This window comes from Podarcis tiliguerta, assembly GCF_965153285.1.
Source record: "Podarcis tiliguerta genome assembly, chromosome: 14".
Classification (NCBI taxonomy): Eukaryota; Metazoa; Chordata; class Lepidosauria; order Squamata; family Lacertidae; genus Podarcis; species Podarcis tiliguerta.
This window is the reverse complement of record NC_139547.1, coordinates 5,953,007-5,972,344: the sequence shown is the minus strand read 5'-3', so window position 1 is coordinate 5,972,344 and position 19,338 is coordinate 5,953,007. Positions and strand designations below refer to the sequence as shown.

General features: G+C 49.1%; 1 protein-coding gene across 2 annotated transcripts in view; it reads right to left on the bottom strand.

Moving 5' to 3' along the window:
* Positions 1 to 594: 594 nt before the first annotated feature.
* RFX7 (regulatory factor X7) overlaps positions 595 to 19,338 on the bottom strand; it is a 45,219-nt gene continuing 26,475 nt past the window's right edge. For both annotated transcript variants that reach the window (XM_083412949.1, XM_083412950.1), the window contains exons 3-9: positions 17,377 to 17,459; positions 16,716 to 16,838; positions 13,997 to 14,113; positions 13,001 to 13,085; positions 11,744 to 11,951; positions 9,827 to 10,122; positions 595 to 8,365 (exon numbers count right to left, since the gene is read on the bottom strand). In XM_083412949.1, coding sequence (XP_083269075.1) covers positions 4,997 to 8,365; positions 9,827 to 10,122; positions 11,744 to 11,951; positions 13,001 to 13,085; positions 13,997 to 14,113; positions 16,716 to 16,838; positions 17,377 to 17,459 — 4,281 coding nt within the window. In that variant the 3' untranslated portion in view covers positions 595 to 4,996. The remainder of the gene's footprint in view (positions 8,366 to 9,826; positions 10,123 to 11,743; positions 11,952 to 13,000; positions 13,086 to 13,996; positions 14,114 to 16,715; positions 16,839 to 17,376; positions 17,460 to 19,338) is intronic.

Below are 19,338 nucleotides of genomic sequence, written 5' to 3'. Positions count from 1 at the left end.
TGACAGCTATGCCCATAGGCCCTGCCTATTTGGTAATCTGGCACTGCTTAGTCCATCATGTTGGACAGTCCCCATTAACTGTCTCACCAGCTGAGGAAGATATTGAGATGTGACTTTGTAAAGTGCGTTTTCTAGTCAGTTTTCCAGTCTTTGGACAGCCCATACCCCTCCCCCAATTAATAACCATATTTCTGGAATTGCCACAGCTCAGTAGTTGAGCATATACCGTAATTTGCATGCAGACGGTCTCAAGATCAATCCCTGGCATCTCTAGGTGGGGTTGGGAGAGACTTCCACCCAAAACCTTGGAAAGCTACTGACCATCAGGTGTAGACAACACTGAGCCAGCTCAATCAGTGGTCTGACCGAGTCTAAATGATTCACGTTGTGAATCATAAGCAAGGCAGTTTGAGTGCTCCAAAGGAACCTGTCAATGTGAACCTTTCTTTTTTATCACATTTAATGCTTGTTTCCATGGGGCTTGTACAGGTCTTGCATACACCCTTTCTCACACACACTGCAGAGAGACACACCCTCCCCTGCAGCGTTTCTTAACACCCGTGTCCATGTAATAAATTGCTCCTCAAGTCCGGCTTAATATAAAATGTTTTATTGTTTCTGAAAACATTAAAAAAAAACAAATTTTGAGCACTTTCAATAAAAAATCAACTGAAATGCTACTGCAATATCCAACTACTGTCATTTCAGCAGGTACAACAGACAACAAAACACCGGGGGTGGGGGAGAGAGAGAGAGAAGATTCTGTGCACTAGATGAAAAGGTAGAGAGGGTGGTTTTTTCTTCTTTCCTTATAGAAAGCACAAAAGTATAGTACAAGACTTTATATAAACTTCAGATGCTGCACTGCCCAAGAAACAATTTCATTCTTTTTCAGTTCAAAAGTCAGTGCTTATTGCAATTATTTGCAAATTCTTTACTTCATGAATTCTCATGAAAAAAATTATGCCAAAAGGGTTTCCCCCCCCCAACACCAGAGCAATAAAGATAATGAGAAAGTAACGTATTTAACAATAACTAAGCAGAATTAGTAAACGTAAAAAAAAAAAAAATGTAACTAACTGGTGATTCAGCTATGCTTGTCTGGTTAGCACAGACCCAGATCTAATACAGCGCAAAAATAATAATAATGAAAAAGAGTGGGTTACAAGAGTCTACCTAGCACTGTACAAGGTAAGTCAAGAGAACACGCATGCACATCAGGTGGTCATGTATTAACATGGTGAGGCAAACAAAACAGTTCTTTTTTTTTCTTCCTGCTGTAAGATTCTCACGTAAGAGAATAAGAAATAGAAAACATCTCATTGAGATCAATGCACATTGCTACATAAGACAAGTTACCTGTCATTTGCATGACATTTTGCCTTTTAATAATGAAACACATTAAAAAAGTTTTCTGTAGTCATTGTTTTTCTTTTTTTTATAATCCGTGGGCCGTCAAATTTGTTGCATTTATCCTAAGGAATGTGCCTGCCACAGTTCAACAGAAGCCTTAGTGCAATAGCTGAACCCCACACAGTCCAACGGGCTGGCCAGCCAAATCCAAAATATATTCTTGGCAATACTGTACATGGGGGTGCAAGTTCATTCGCCTTTAGCCAAGGAGAGCAACCCTCTGAACAACTAAAATCATCATTGTTACGCAGGGGTCTTATCTGGCAGAAGGGGGCTTCCGCCTCCCCTGGAGATGGCACGCTTTGGTGTGAAGCAGGGACTTGTCTGCAGGCAGAGAGCGAAGGGGTTGCAAGCACCAGGAAGAGGGAGGGGTCCAGCAAGCTGCCCATTACAACCCCCAAACACACGAGGAAACCGCAAAACAAGCACAGGCCAGCAATACACAAAACCCCATTTTGGGTCTAGCACCATGAAGTGTGTGTGAAAAAGTTTTGGTTCCCCAGGCCCTCCTTGCAAACCTAACTTCCATTCAATTTGCTTTTAAGTTATCGCAGAATTCCCAGAATTATCGCTTCAGTCCGATTTACCAGTGGCGTTTCAATATTAAGGTAACAGGCCTTTCTTTTATTGGGGGGGAGGGGGAGCGGAGAGACAAATGATAGTGGTCACATGATAAGTTTGAATGTCTCACATTTAAAATTGATTTCAATTCAGCCATCTGTAGCTTGTATCTACATTACAGTCCATGCTCAAACCTGTATCTACAATGCACCCAACACATTTTGGGTTAAAGGTGGGTCACCGGTCAAAAAAGTGCTCCACTCCCAATTGATCTGGATGTGGGCAAGAGCTCCCTACTGGCCAATCAGGAGCATCAGACGGATGATGAAGGTGAGCAGCACATGTACATGTTCCCCCAGGTTGCTGCACCTTCACTATCATCACCTTAGGGGCAAACCAAGATTTCCATTCTTGGAAGGGGGGCAGAGAACCCAATGGGAACCTTCATCTGCACAGCAGTAATGCCTGGGCAGGGGTGAAGGAGGCATCCCTCTCTGCCAAGGAGTGCTCAAAATATACGCCAGCATGCCTCCTTTAAGGGCCTGTGATGTGAGAACACACACACAAACACACACACAGCTATCCTGCCACCCAGGACAAAACCTAGATGGAAAGGGGAAATTTCTTGCTTGGTTTGATTCTTTGTACTTCCAGACTTTTTTATCTAATGAAAAACACGTGTGCACACACAAATCTTAAAAATTACAACCAAAAACCATGCAGAAATCGGATTTCTCTCTTTTTAAAAAACCACAATACACTGGGTGCATGTGCTGTGGAATCCTCTGGGGTACCCAGGTAAGTAGTTGCTGCTTTGCCCTCACCTCCAAAGTCAACGTTTCTATACACTGCTTCCCTAACTCCAGGAACACACAAGCAGCCAGGAAACTCCCCATGGTCCTTGCTCCTTGCCCCCCAAACCACTGACGCCAAAGGGGCTGGCTATGGCTCACATACATGGAGTAAGACGCTGGCAACCCCTGTGGGGCCTGAAATGAAGTATTGTCACGGGGCCTGGATTCCAGCACCTTGAATGTAGAGGCACAACAACACTGGGAAAGCTTCCTCCTCACGAGCACATTAACCAGAACTGCTGCCCTGAAACCTTTTGCTCTGGAACTGGCCTACATGTGCCAACAATGAGGGCGCAATCTACGTCCGACCGGCTGGTAGCCTCAAAAGCCTGCCACGACTGGCTGGTGCATTTTTTGCTTGCTTTGTCTCATGGGCAGCCTTTTGCAACAGCTCCTCTCTCTTTCTCTCCTTCCCAGAAATATTCTGGCCCTGACACCTTACTTGGGTTTTGGCAGGTGCAAAATGATCAGCCCACATGACAAGATGAGGCAAACACAGCACAAGCACCCAGGGAACAGCTTCCCGCAGCCTTGGACAATGGATCTGGCAAAAGGTTTTCCAGGTGAAGTCACAGTTCTGGCACAGATCCTTCTGCCTGAGTAAGGCCCCAGCTGGCTAATGGCTGACTGTTCTCTCTTCACAGCCCTTTGAAAGGCAATGGCCACACTCCCCGGGCAGCTCCTGCTGGGCGCATCCGCTTGCAACAGGCGGACATGGGGCACCAACAAACCTATGCATCTTTCCCCATCCATTTCCATTGGGTTTGTGTAGGGTAGCTTCTGAAATTCATCCCATGGCATGTCTGTACCCCCTGGCATCTAGTAGCACTTATGGCTCTATGAAAGTTGTTCTTTCTATCAGCTTCTCAGGAAAGAGGAGAGGGGCTGCACATCAGTGAAGAGGCAACTGCTTTTCTGCACCCCAAATGTTGTTTACAAGCGAGAATGGGTGGGTTGGGGCCATTTCCACCTTAACTTCAGGTTGCTCCAATTCTGATAAATAAATAGGAAACAGAACGGAATGAAGTCTTATGAAGTTTCAAGGCTCAGAAATACATTTCCTCTCAAGGATATTAAAACCAATAAAAACAGATAGATTTTTAAGCTGAGATTTTCAAGCAACTAAAGAAGGCTAAGCACACACACACCCCCACACACTTTCCAATAAAATTTTAGTGCTTCTTTCTCATTCCTTGATAGTTCCTATCTGCCGCTCCCCCTTTTAGCCCTTTATTGTCATTTTAAGTTGTATTGGTGTCTAAGTACAGCGTTCTCACACCTTCTAAGCTGTATGGTCAGCTTTTACCCAAGTCTTCCTCCACCATTATCCACAGCTGGGACCCCCACCTCTGTGGTTCCCTAACAGCAATGAAACAGAGGGGGCGATAGCGAGCCCAGAATCTTTGGGAAGCAGCCATTTAAAGTCCATCACCCAACCAAGCAACCTGTGCTGATATACACAGGGAACTCTTGCCTCCTGGACCGCTTCCCCCGTTTCCTCTACGGGCTCGCTCCTCACAGATGTGTGCAGGCCCTCCAGCGCAAGGGACGCGCCAGCATGTGCAAGGGCCCCGTGTCCACACCCAAGTGCACGTAGCCCTCTCCATCCGAGGAACACGGTTGCTGCGTGGCCTCCACTCCTTCCAGCGCAGCTTGCTTGGTAACCCAGGGAACAGCAGCCCAACATGAGGCTCAGGGCGGCACAGACTGAAATGAACAGAGGGAGGAGCAGCCAGGTAACACTGCTTGGGGAACCGGCGAGCCCCTTTCCTTAGCAATTTAGACTCACTACACTCTTGGAACCTCCCCGGCCACTTTTGCAACAGCAAAAAAGTGCTGTTCGGTAAGTAAAATTTTTTAAAATCTAATACTGGCTCTGGATCAGGCTGTATCCTTCAGAAAAGTCTTTAAAATGGGTAAGACTGAATATTCCCTGCTGAAGAATAGAGCAGCTGGTGGAGCAAAAGGTGTTGGTTGTTGTTGGGTTTTTTTGTTTGTTTTGTAAAAATGCCACAATTAAGTCATAGTCAATGTTTCTGCTGCAGGGAGGCACTTCCATTAAGACAAATACAAAGTGTCTGTCTGTCTTTTAGATACAGTGTGCTACATACATCATATTACATATATTTATTTAATTTTTTTTAATCTTTTTTTTTAAAAAAAAAGATTCAACCCAACATTTCAACAGCAGGATGGTCCTTGCTCTCCATCCAATCGAAACCTGCCGAAGTCATTGAGTTAATGGACTCGTTGCAGATCTGCTGGAACAAGGGGTCGTTCTTTAATTCTTCCAGTGTTGCTTCATCGTCCTGGCCCTGCTGGTGAGCCGGGTCAAAGAGCAGGTTTGCGTCCAGCGTGTTCAAATCGTTAATGCTGCCCGAGAGCTCGGAAGCCAACCTGATGTCGTTGGAGAAGACGGAGGCCACGTTGCTGAGATCAGAAGCCACCTGGTTGGCCAGCTGCTGGCTGCTCTGGAGGCTGCCCTCACCCAGGAAGTCTTTCACGGTGCTGCTGAAATCCAGCTGTTGCTGCTGCTGCTGTTCCTCCTCCTCCTCCAGAGGCTCCGATTGTGCTTGGTTATCTCCGGGAGCAAAAGGGATGTGATCAGCACTGGTGCTCTTCGTGAGGTAACTTGGTGTTTGGAATTCGAAAACCGAAGGGCTGGGGCTGAGCACGTTCTGGCCGTTGGCACTCGGAAACGTGGAAGAGGAAGTTTCTAAAATCTGGGTCAGGTTCATCCTGGCTGTGTAGTTGGAGGGCATGTTGTTGATCCCCAGGCCCCTCACCGCATCATCGTTATCCGAATCGAGCTTGTTCAGCAAGACATTTGTTATCTTCTTGGAATTCGCTTGCTTCTGAGGAGGCGGGAAAGCAGTCTGCATCATGACGGTCAAGGGGACTGACTGGCTCCTCTGCGCAAGGCTGCTGGCACTCGCGTCCGCGTGGACGGCGCTGAACGTGTTGTGGACTTCCGGAGTGACGGGGCTGCCGAAGGGCGCGGCCGTCGCGGCCGTCGTCGTGCTAGAGCGCAGCACATTGCCAGCAGGGCAAGCGGTGCTCCCACTGAGATTGCGCTGGCGGTGGACGGCAGGGCTGACGCTCCGGCACCTGAAGCTGCTGTTATGGGAGGAACCCGCCCCTTTGCCGTCGAGGGGCGCAGGCACAGCGAAGCCCTCCTGCTTGCTGCCGGCGCTGCTGACGGGAGAGACAGGAGTCACGCGGCCAAAATGGGCGTCGTGGTGCCGCGGCTGAGACTGGTAGGACTGGCCGGGAACGGCAAAGGCGTGGGGCTTCCTGAAGCGGTCTTCCACCAGCTCCTGGTAGCTCGGGAGGATCCCATGGCTGGAGACGGGCGGGTTGCTCACTCCGCTGTACCCGGCGTTCATCCACTCCAGCTTGGTTTTGTCGGGGTGCGTGGCCATGGGCCGCTGCATGGGCTTGACGGGGCTGCTGGAGACGATGCTGGCGTCATGGTAGGCCATGCTGGAGCTGATGGGCGTGAAGGCAAAGGGGTTCCGGCATTCCACGGGGCTCGGCGGGACGCTGCTGCTGCAGTTGGAGTGGGGCGTGCCGATTGGCGTGTGCCGGCTGCTGCCCAGGGCGCTGTCGACGGGCGTTGTCTGAGCCATCCTGGAGCAGGGGCTCTCTCGCGACACGCCCTGCGACCCCGCAATGAGTTCGGACGTCGGAGTGGGCGTGGGCGTAGGTGTCGGGGTGGGCGTGGGCGTTGGGGTGTGGACAGGGGTGCCGCTGTTGTGGATCGGGTGGTAGAAGTGGGTGCTGCTGGCGTGAGAGGACAGGGATGCCCCCTGGGCCGCCCCCTGGCTCTGGAGGGCCATGCCCAAGGAGCTCCCGTACAGGTGAGAGCTGTTCATGGACATCTGCTCCTCCATGAGCACCAACTCCTCCACGATGCTGTCCTGGGTCAGGTCGTCGTCGAAGGAGAAGAAGTTCTCGTTGGACTGCGAGGCGGCATCCTCAAACTCCTTGAGCTCCGGCTGCAAAGCTAACTGGCTTGGCGCCTGCGCTTGCAGCTGCTGCTCCAGAGAGGGCTCCGGCCCCTGGCTCTGCACCTGCTGGCCGTAGGCAGCTGCCTGCTGGAGCCCTTCAAAGTGCACTGGCTCCCAGACAGACTTGGGCAAGGCCTCCGAGCCGCCAGCGTGTTCCGCAAGAGCCATAACACCGACGTCCTCCTGCAGCGGCTGCTGCTCGCAGTTCAGAGGGGAAAAGTCGGAGCTCTTTGCTAGATGCTGCCATATGTTGGGGCTAAAGCCGTCACTGGGCTGGGAACTGCTTTCTAAGACAAACACGTTCCCTTCCAACTTCACTTTGATGTCTGAAGAGGAGTCTGCCAGCTGCTGCCCTAAAGTGGGATCGCTGGAGTCAAGAACAAGGTCGGCGTCCAGGGGGCAAGTGGTCACTAAGCTGCTGGGCACCGCAGAATGGACTTTGATGGTCACCTTGCCAGGCACCTGCACAAGTGCTGCAGCCCCGTCGCTCTTGGCCACAGCCACCACTCTCTGCTGCACTTTCTTCACACCTCCCGCTTTGGGGGCTTCTGTGCTGGCTGCAGAGACCTGCCCCACAGAGAGCTTCTTGACTGGGGGGCCCTGGGAGTCTGTAAAGGCAGATGGCAGCCGCTTCCTTGGGCTTTTAGCACACACTTTGTCACCACCGGGAGGCACAGGGATGCTGGTGCCAGAGAAGGTCTGCATAGCAACCGAGGGAGTGAGCGTGCCAGGGCTGATCTCCAGTGTGGGAACAGGGCGGGATTCAGTGGGCTGGGCAAGGCTTTTCCTCCCTGCGTCCTCGGCTCTCGGGTCACAGCCCTGGACACATTTCCCTTCTCCACGGACCTCCTCGGCTTGACCTTTCCACAGTTCTGCTTCACCTTTCCTCTGCTGCCCAACTGAGGTGCTCGGAGCAACCTTTGCAACTTTAGAGGCGTCTGAGTTCTCTTGGCACCGCAGCACTGTCTCCTCCAGGGCTGCCTCTGGCTCCATTTTGACCTCAACTGAAGACGCAGAGGGAGCCAGGCCTCCTCCTGCTGCTCCTCCACTGCCACCAGCTTTGGGCCCTGGAGACTGAAGCGAAACGACGGACCCATTCTGAATCTGCGGGACAGTCCTCAGCTCGTCGGCTGCTCCGGAACCGCTGACCACTGAAGGCGTGTGCTTGACCGGCGTGCTGCCGGCGCTGCTGCTGCTGCTCGGAGCGAGGGAGATGGTGGTCATTTTCACCACGTTCATGTGCTGAGCAGGGACAACGGTCTTAATGGGGCTGCTTGTGAACAGCACTGTCGTTGGGGATCGGATGGTGAGGGCACTGGTGTTGGCAGGCTTGGGCAAGATCTGAGGGTAGCGGTGCCTGGCAGAACGATCACCCACAGGGCTGGCGGGAACATTCTGGGGGGTCTTTGGTGACTGCTTGACCGACTGCATATGCTGGGTGACCACTTGGACATTGAGCGGGAGAACTTTGCCATCGGCTGAACCCACAGGACTAGGCGACGTCACCAACTGCCGGGTCCTCGGCACCTGTTGGGGGAGGGAAATGAGGTTCCAGTTACTCCTTTTATAAAACCAGTCGCCCAGCAAAACTAAAACAGCTCAAATTTGGTCTACAGAAGGCAAGTTTCCTTCCTGTCCACTTCCACTACTTCCTGTTTGACACAGCCCCCCACCTTACAATCTCCCATGCCCTATGTTTTTTATTCTCTGACCCACTCATGTCGATCAAAAATCAACTCCTGCAGCTTCCAAGCACGTGTCTCTTCCCCATTCTCAAAAAAAGGCTTCCTCAACACCTCCTGCCTCACCAACTATTGTCCAAACTCTTAGAGTGGGCTCTCCGCTGACACTCATCTTTCGTCCACTCTGCTGCACTGACAGTCCACAATCCTCACAAAATCGCCAAGGATCTCTTTATTGCCACCGTCAAACTTCCATGTGACTCCCTGTGGCTGCCACATGTTGATTCTCAGCTGCACCTTTTTCCTACCTCTCTACCTGCCTTATTCCACTTTTTCAGCAAGGGAGACTCCTCCCCTCCCTCTTCCCCCTCCCCCCCAGGCTTCCTGTTCTCTCTCCCCCCCCCCCGACCGTCAGGTGACCTCATCAAGGAACAAGAAATGAGAGCATAGCTGCATTTCCCAATTGTCAGGGATCTTGCAAGGTACATGAAAGCACAGGGCCACAGGCGCAAACCTGCGTAAAATCTGTAAATGCTAATTTATTATTTATAGATTCACGCTTAGATTTTAAATGTCACAGAAGGCCAAGTCAGATAATTTCCTGATCCAAATCACACCAGAAAAAGTTCTACAATAAATCGGCACCCCGCCCTCGGATCACCCCAAATCACTTTCGCTTCCATTTGTTTAACCCCATTTAATTTTTTTTTTAAAGCCTGCTACAAATCAGTTCGATTCCTTCCATGTATTCCCCCCAAATAAATCTCCAGAGAAAATAACTTTGAATTCATCTGTCTTCCTCTACTAATCATCATACACAGTACCCAAGATAAGGTAAAGGCACTCCTGCCCGTACGGGCCAGTCGTGACCGACTCTAGGGTTGTGCACTCATCTCACTCTAGAGGCCAGGAGCCAGCACTGTCCAGAGACACTTCCGGGTCACGTGGCCAGCGTGACGAAGCTGCTCTGGCGAACCGGCACCAGAGCAGCACACGGAAACGCCGTTTACCTTCCCGCTAGAAAGCAGTACCTATTTATCTACTTGCACTTACTGGTGCTTTCGAACTGCTAGGTGGGCAGGAGCTGGGACCAAACGACGGGAGCTCACCCCGCCGCGGGGATTCGAACCGCCGACCATGCGATCGGCAAGTCCTAGGCACTGAGGTTTTACCCACAGCGCCACCCGCGTCCCAGTGTACCCAAAATAACTCCACCCCAATTTACTACCCACCTGGAAGCCCATGGGGAGGTCAGCAAAAGGTTTAGGGCCCCCTGTGTCTACCAACATCCACGCCCACAGCTTACCGTTATAGGGCTGGGAACAGCAGCCACGACAATGCCAATGGGCTGAGGAGACAAGATGGCTGGGCTCCCGTTGGAAAGGCTGGCGACCCCATTGCTGGTGGTGCCCTCCACCTTCTTGGCAGGGGACTCTCCTGGCAAAGGCGACTGCAGCTTCTGCTCCTGCTGCTTCTTCTGGATCTTCCGCTGCAGCTGCTGCTTTGCATCAACTGGGGAGGACAGAGTCTTCACCTGGGGCTGGAAGGAATTGCTCTCTGCGGTTGGGACAAAAGCCGAAGGCTGGGGGATCCCTTTGATTCCTGGAAAAGATGAGGAGGAGGGCGGGTAAGGCAGGCCTGCCATTTGAGCACCTACACCAGCCTTCCTGCTGTGTTGGACCACAACTCCCATCAGCCCCATGCAGCTCAGTCATACGATGCTGTGGCTGATGGGAGTTGTGGTCCCAAATGGCAGGGGGGCACCAGCATGGGAAACGATGGCCCACACAGTTCGGATTCACTTGCACAGGAGGAGAGGGTTGTGCCCTCAGGTACCTGGAGCAGCACAACACCAGGCTTATCAGCAACACTACAACTGCAAAAGCCACACAGTCTGCTTAACCACAACAACTATTGTCCAAGTTCAAAGGCGGTCGTTGTGACTGCTGGTCAGCTGCTGCAGTAACCTCCTTTAAAGGCGTGCATTTGGCACTAATCAGCTGACTGGTGCAAGGTGTGTGCCTTTCAAAGGGTCTTGCTTTAACCCTCGGCTAAGGTAAGGAACTCCCAGTGAGGAGCCCCACTTGAATTGGGAGCTCACATTAAGCTTCCAGTTATCCCTCTGTAGTCTTGGACATACCTGCCCCACATATGACATCACACAGGCATGGTTTGTGGGGAAGCACCTCATGAGCCATGCAGGGACCTGTGCCAGGCCTAACTGGGCCCAAAGGCCGGGAGTTTCCCACTGTTCCCTAAGAACACCTCAAATGCCTGGCAGGAGGTGGCAGTGAATAAATTTTGTAAGGTCCCCAGCCAACACATCTCTGTGAGACACAAGTCTCCTCCTTGTATACGGAAATGAAAATAGAAGTTGTAAAATGGAAATAACAACAACTAAACGATTGTAAAGTCCACCTGCTGCAGGAGTCTGTAGGCCCTCCTGTATTGCAACCAGATAGCTGGTGGGTCTTTCCATGGTGCAGAGTTAGGCCTGTTCCCCCCCCCCCCACGCTGAGTCATTGCTGCAGCTCTAGACAAGAGACCAAACGTTTCCCAGGCAGATAAGAGATGCTTGCATGCCAAGTGGCACACGGACGTTCAGGAGACAAGGCCTTCCTCAGACTGCACTGCTTCCGGTCATACAGTGGGGAAATATTTAACAATAAAATACCCTGCATACAGAAAACTCACCTATCAGGTGAAATAGCAGGATCCCACTGCAGGGACTGTAAGACCCTCAGTTTAATATAGGAAGGAATTTGTCCCAAGTGGCCCCCTTGTTAAAGTTTCTTTCTTTAAGAAGTACTTCCAAACCGCTAATATGTTTAATATTTCTAAGCTGTGTACAGGATAATGGAACTCTTAACTACACACTCACACAAATGCACACACACACACACACACAGAGAGAGAGAGAGACAGACAGACAGACAGACAGACAGACAGACAACATGCAATAATCCTTGGAGCCAGTGCATAGAAAACTCTGCTCCCCAAACCGGATTACTGACAGGCCAACAAGAATGAACCAAAAGTCCCAAAATGCCTTTTCAAGAGAAATCTGTTGAGAGAAATTTCAGCATGGGCCCACCACACTCATATTTATAGCAGGGGAATATGAACCCTCCAACTCTGCCCCCTTATAACATGGAAAACGCCAACAGTTTTTCTCCTGCCAGGAGCAGCACATCAAGTGGTGTACTAAGCCAAACCTCCTCACCTGCCGGGGCACCAGCCATCACGGTTAAAGCTGCCATTGATTTAGTGCCTATGTAGTGGCTTTTGACCAGGTAGCGGGCCAGATCCAAGACGGAATCGAAGGGCTGGCTCAGCACTTTCTGGGCCCACTGGCAGACCAGCTGGCAGGCAGCTGACACCACCTCTTCGTCGGCACTCTGCAGGTGCCCAGAGGACTCTGCCCCTTCCAGCTGAAACAAAAACAAAAAGGAGACCCTGAGCAACAGCAACAGCTTCGCTATAGTACGTTAAAAGTACACAGCATTTCAATCTAGCCATGGAGATTGGGGCTAGTACTGAGCTGCTGCTTAAGGAAGGCCTGAGTGAGGGTTTGTTGATACTCTGCTTCCCTTGAAAAGGATTCACTATTTTTGCCACAAGCTCCATGGTGTCCCTTCCATAACACAGTAAGGTAAGTAAAAGAATTCTGGCATTATGTTGGGGTTCTTGAAGGACCTGAAGTGGGTTTTCCACTCTGATTTAGCCTTTTAAAATTATTTCAGACACTGTCATGGTGCCTCTGCAAAATTTCTTACACCTGATATAAAACATGAAGCTTCAGTAACCATTTTAACAAAAGGAAACTGAAATCAGGTTTGCTCATTTGAAAAAAGTGCTTATGGAATGCCTGCAGGGAACTTCCAGATGTTGATGGTCTCAATCAGTCCCCATCAGCCAACATGGCCAATGGTTATGGATGGTGGTGATGGGAGTCTGGAGTGTGGCAACATCTGGAGGGCCCCCAAAGATGCTCCCCCCCCAAAAAAAAATGTTATGGATAAAATCTGCCCCCTCTTTTAATGCCATTTCCCACACTACTGCTTGCAGACATGAGGTGGTCACATCTGCATTTGGACAGATGCAAAAATATATAGTGAAAACATGCTCTTTGTGTCTTGTGGCAGGCACCTGGCCCCAACATTTCCAAAGTGACATGCAGTATATTTCTGAAAGCAGAGGAGCTGTTCTCTTCCCGCCCAATGTGTACGCGAAATGTAACAAGCTCAAGTGTCAGAGGAGTCTTTGACCTTATGGTTTACCTTGTGTTTTAAAAGGCTGTGCCTCCTTCCCATTTTACTACATAATGAAATCCCTTCGTTTTAAACATTCCAACTTCTGCAAAGCAAACCCAGTGATCTTTAATTCTGCAACGCTAAGCTGTCAGCTTTCCTTAAAGCCCTTTTCTTCTACCTAAAAGGTCTTAATCATTCTGCCCCAACAGCTCAGGTGTCTACTTTACCCCATCAGCAGTTTTGTGGAAGTCAAGGTTGGGGAGTGTCGGCATCTGCACAAAAGCTTTCTTCCGAAGTCCACTATAGCAATACGTGATTTTTAAAAATTAAGGTGTAAATAATTGTAAAATTGCATTGTTTCCCTTTGCATTAAATTAACTTTCTTACACAGACCTACAAAGCTGATTGGTCAACAGAACGTCCTTTCTGAATTTAACGGCAGAAATGCAGGCATGATCCAAAAATGAGGTTAAGAGAGGAGCTCTGTCTTTCTATTGTTCCTTCCAGGCCTTCAATGGACCCCCACTCTTATTATAGTGAGGCAAACTGCCCCCCTGTGCCCCCCCCACTCATGGCCAAAGCTACCTTTGCCTCACCACTGCCGTTGTCTGCTTGCTCTTGCCAGACAATGTCAATGAGCAAATGGCCAGCCTTCTTTCTCCTCCCTGCCACTGTTGCCTCCTTGCAAGAGTGAAGGACAGGTGAACAAGCAGGGAGAAGAGTTGGTGGAGGAAGATTGGAAGTAATTTAAAGACTATTTACAGAAATATTATAAAATCAACGAATGCTAGAATGATGTTGGATTGAGGTTAAGGGGCTTTTAGTAACAACGGTACGAAGGAATATGGAAAAATGGAATGTTAACAGATGAAAACTTAAAGGCATAATATATTAAGACCAAGATAAGGATAAGGTAGAGGGAAAGGATTTGCTGAATAAATAAATTGAACTGGAATACAAAGAGGGGAGGTCCGGGAAGCAAGCAAATGCAAGACATATTATGAAAATTGAATTGTTTTTAATTGTTTTTCTTTATTACTTTTGTATTTTTCTTTTTTCTTATGTGAAAATCTTAATAAAATATTATATATATAAAAAAGAACAAGCAGGCTGCCACAGTGAAGAGGAGGAACAGGTCCTGGGGAATGCCACCCTTTGATGCTGACCCTGATTTCCAGGAAAGTTAAGTGAAATGGTTTCAAAAACATTTCCACAAAGGATATTTTGATTTTCCTCTTGTGCCTAGACGGCGAGCCTTCATGTTGGGGAAGACATTCTTCATGATCTTCCCAAAGTCAGCAGCACTTAACGGATGGTATCCAAGATTGTCACAATAGCTCCTGAAACAAAAGGGAAGCAAGTAGAAATGAATGACAGCAGGACTGGGGCAAGGCTGATACCCAGCTCTATCTCTCTTTTAAATCAGAACAAGTGAAGGTGGTTAAGGTCCTGTGTGAGTGCCTGGAGGCGGTTCGAGGATGGATGGCGGCTAACAGATTTAGGTTGAATCCGGACAAGACAGAAGTACTGTTTTTGGGAGACAGGGAGTGGGTAGGTGTGGAGGACTCCCTGGTCCTGAATGGGACAATTGTGCCCCTGAAGGAGCAGGTGCGCAGCCTGGGAGTCATTTTGGACTCACAGCTGTCCATGGAGGCGCAGGTCAATTCTGTGTCCAGGGCAGCTGTCTACCAGCTCCATCTGGTATGCAGGCTGAGACCCTACCTGCCCATGGACAGTCTCACATTATATACTAAGACCATAGATTGATCCATCCATATAGCTTTGGCCTGTCCCCAAATCACTGGCCTATCTAACCCAGGGTAGCCAACATGGTACTGTCCAGCTATTAATTCCCCAAAGTCCTGGTCAGTGGTATGCTCTGACTAGGCCACAGAAAGCTGCCTGCCAACTGGGAGTGCCGGGAACCGAACTTACAACCTTCAGCACACAAAGCATGTGCTCTGTCATTCATTCAGCTACAGCCCGTCCAGTGATAAGCAACCAACCACCCACCCACCACCCCCCAAAAAAAACCAGGGGATCAGGCACAGGATCAAAATGAGGGCCATCTATGTTGAGTCAATCAGTTCCAACGTGCTTTAGACTACTTTCTGGAAAAGCAGGATGCACCTTTTAAACCAGGGATGACGAACCTATGGTCCAACATGCTGCAGGACTCCAGCTCCCATCATCCCTAGCCAAACAAGTTCCTTGGGTCATTCCACCTGCAAAGCCCGCACTCTACTACTAAGCTATAACCTGTCCCCAAAAGTCCTCCCTTCCCTTCGGAAGTGCAGCAGGAAACAGGCAGGAGCAGCAGTTCAAGTTAACAGTGGAGGCAGGATACTGCAGTGCCCATCATCGCCTGCCCACACAGCCCGGATGTGACCTTTCCAGGGGAGAATCCAAGAGGCAGCTTTCCTCAGCTGCTGAGGACCACATCTGAGACACACCTGTAATGGGGACCCCCTCTGGGGGTTTCCTTGGGAAAGCCTTCAAGCAGAAGGGCAGAACCCACAGGGCTACCTTTAAAAGGGGGAAGAATTTCATACCGGACTAGCAAGTGCAGAAGTGCTGTGCACAGCTTAGGGTGTGACAACCAGCACCTTATGTGGGAAGCAGCAAATGATTTTGAAAATACGAGCAGCTAATACTGTGCTATGCATAAAGCAGAGGGCATGAAACACTTCCCGTGCCCAGACAAGCACCTCACTTCCATCTAGTACATTTCGGCACTCAAATAGCTTTTACTGTTGCCCTTTGGTTCACACACACGCCAGCACTGTTGCCTCGGCCATCTACCATGCAGCCTTTGTGGGTCAAGGGATCACTTTTATAGGCCATACAACGGGGATTAATAATTTACAAAGCCACGGGAGGAGAGACGCTCGGCTACATTTGCCAGCACACTGAACCTGAAAGCTGAACGAGCAATTCTGCCATTGTCTGGCTGAGCCCATGAAACTCTCCTAGTGAGACAGAACCTAGCAGGAGGGCCGGCCGGCCCATGAAGAAAAGCGAAGTGTGGTCTCAGGCAGCTGGGAAGGGTGCTGCTGCCACACACATGCCATGCTCTGCCCATCACTGCTGATGCCTAGGCGAGTGTGCGGCAGCAGTGGGTTCGTGGATTGGTGTGGGGATTCCATGCTTTTTTCACAGCACCATTTTTTTTCTCGCCGCGGGGACCAACTTCCAGGTTGGAAGAGCGCCAAAAATAGCGTACGCGGGACAGAGAAGCGCCCATGTGCATACGCTCTTCCGACCCGGAAGAGCACTGGAAATAGCTTGAGCGCACGAGCGGGCGCAGGTGCGCACACTCCAGCCCACCGATAGGTCTGCCAGGGAGTGGACCGGCTCGGCCTCAAAAACCGTTGCCGACCCCTGCCCTCCACTATTCAAGAGGGCTCCCCCTGCCCAGCTTTGTGCAGTGCTGTTCTACTTTGCAGCACAAGTAAGTAAACAAGTAAGTAAACGGCCTCGGTCCAGTATACCTGAAGGAGCGTCTCCACCCCCATCGCTCTACCCGGACACTGAGGTCCAGCACCGAGAGCCTTCTGGCGGTTCCCTCACTGCGAGAAGCCAAGTTACAGGGAACCAGGCAGAGGGCCTTCTCGGTAGCGGCGCCCTCCCTGTGGAATGCCCTCCCACCAGATGTCAAAGAGAACAACAACTACCAGACTTTTAGAAGACATCTGAAGGCAGCCCTGTTTAGGGAAGCTTTTAATGTTTGATGTATCACAGTATTTTAATATTCTTTTGGAAGCCGCCCAGAGTGGCTGGGGAAACCCAGCCAGATGGGCGGGGTATAAATAATAAATTAGTAGTAGTAGTAGTAGTAGTAGTAGTAGTATTTCATTGTTTAATCAGGGACACCCTCCTCCTTGATATTCTCCCAGTGCACAAGTAAACCCACCTCCCCACAATACATTTGAAAACACTCACTTGTACTCATCATACACCTCCTGCTTGGGGAGGGATGTCTCCGGGTGCTCTTCTAAGGTGTTACGTATCCAGGAGAAGGCGTGCATTTGCTGGGCGCGGCTGGATGACACAGACAGCTGATCGCTGAGCCAGGAGAAAAGAGGGTCAATTAGGACGACTTTTATTATTGCGATATTACCATCCAATGTCTACTGAATCCAAAGCAGAGGAAGGACAGACTGGCAGACTCAGGTTCCATGGAGGTTCCAATTTCAATAGATCACCTGGACTCTTAACCAATCTGCTTTCTGCAATTTTGCCTGTTGCCAACACCTCAAATATAGGTGCACTTTTGAGATATCAAAGGAAGAGTAAGATAATATCTAATGAACAAAAAGGTACCACCCACAATGGCAGAGACAGCAAGGGGAGGGAGCTGGTCAGCAAAGGCAGTACCCCCACCCCACTTTTCCATCATGCCTATTACCCTAACCCCACCCCAATGATGAGGTCTGGTCCTGGGCAGTGGGACAGAGCCACAGCCAGATTGCCAAAAGGTACAGACTTCTTTGTCTTTCCAACTTCCTTAGCAGCCTTTCAACAAAACATCTGTTTGTCACATCAAACAACAGGAAATTAGGCAGCAAATGTGACTTATATGACTATTCTGACATGTACATACCTTTTCTCTCCATTGCTAGGACCAGAAGGCAGCTGAAGGTAGAGGTAGAGTTTCTGTAGATCTGTAAACTTCTCAACTTCTTGCTGAATACAGAATTTTTAACAGAGTTCACAGTCAGTAGCGAAGAGTGTATATTTTTGCACAAAATGTAATTACAGCTAAACTGCTATGGTTTCAATTTCAGCAATCAATACAGAACTCTTCTCTAAATTTCTTGTGTCCTCAATCTTTTAGGCCCCATCTGCACTATACATTTAAATCGGTATCATACCACTTTAAAACACTTTAAGAGATGGTGTTCACATTTAGCTCTGCCAACATCCCCTTTAATTCCCGTACTGGACCACCCATCATTCTGCCTTACAGATAAATATGTACAATATAAAGAATGGAAGGCAGCAGGAATTTATAGAATTAAGTACCATATTTTTCGCTCTACCACAAGACGCACCTAGTTTTTGGAGGATGAAAACAAGAAAAAAAATATTCTGAATCTCAGAAGCCAGAACAGCAAGAGGGATCGCTGCGCAGTGAAAACAGCAATCCCTCTTGCTGTTCTGGCTTCTGGGATAGCTGCACAGCCTGCATTCACTCCATAAGATGCACACACATTTCCCCTTACTTTTTAGGAGGGGAAAAGTGAGTCTTATAGAGCAAAAAATACAGTATATTATTCCTAATAGTCATCCTTCCATGTCTACCCTAAAGGAAAAGATTGGAAATATACCACAGTTAATTCAAATTACTACATATGCTAAATCTCTACCTTGTAAGGGGGATTGTTTACTTTCTCTACTTTTGAATCCTTAGTTGCTCAAATATCTCTGAATTTTAAAGGTTTGGTATCCAATATTTACAAGTTGCTAATAAGCTAGGCAATGGGCTCTTCCCAGCAACTTAGGATATCCTGGGATGGTGACCTTAAATTTCAGATTGATGAACATGAGTAGGTTCAAATTTGAGTAAATGCTCCATTGAAAACTACTATCTTCTAGGATTCAAGAATCCACTCTAAAAATACTTAGGTGGTATTGGACTCTGGCATGGCTTTCAGAAATCAATACAAACAGCTCTTCACTATGCTGGTGAGGCAGTAATACTATTGGAACATATATTCATATGTGGTGGGAATGTGAAGTTTTACATAGTGTTTGGATAAAGGTTTTTAGCATTATCCCTCAAATCATAGATCAATCACTAACACCAGATCCAGTCTTGGCCTTGCTTTTGATAAAAAGCAATACAAATCCCACAGTATCTCATAAGAAACAGGTATTTCTATTACTAGTGGTGGCATGAATGTCAATAGACTGTCAATGGAAATCTTGCTCACTTCCCTTGGTTGATTATTGGTGGGGTAGAGTTTGGGATATACTACTACTACTATGTTACGGAAATTACGGGGGAGGGCACATCTTTAAAGTTGTCAAATGTTACAAATATTATGCCTGAATGTATCCTTTCAACTTGACAGCTCAGGTAAGTTACCTAGCTTTAAAAATAATATAAAATCAACTCCTTTGCCAGTTTCTTCCATTCCAACACTATTTTGTCCTTGAAAAAGGGACTCCAGGAAGTAACCAGAAGTGACAATTGCTGAGCTGATTGTTGGCCAAGGAAAACCTACTGTATTTTTCGAACCATAGGGCGCACTGGACCATAGGGCACACCCAGTTTTTAGGGGGGGGGAATCAAGGAAAAAAATCTTTTTTTCCCCCAGCCCCAAAGAGCAGCGTACAGGCTGCGCACAACCTCTCCCTGCCGGAGGGGTTGCGCGCGGCTATGGCACAAGCCAAGGCAGCGAGCAGGATGGATCCTGCTCACTGTTTTGGCTTCCCCTTTAGCCCTGTGCAGCCTCTCCTTGCCGGGAGAGGCTGCATGGGGCTAAAGAATCCATAGCCCCGTGCAGCCTCTCCTTGCTGGGAGATGCTGGAAGGGCTTCTCCTGGCTTTCCTGGGAGGT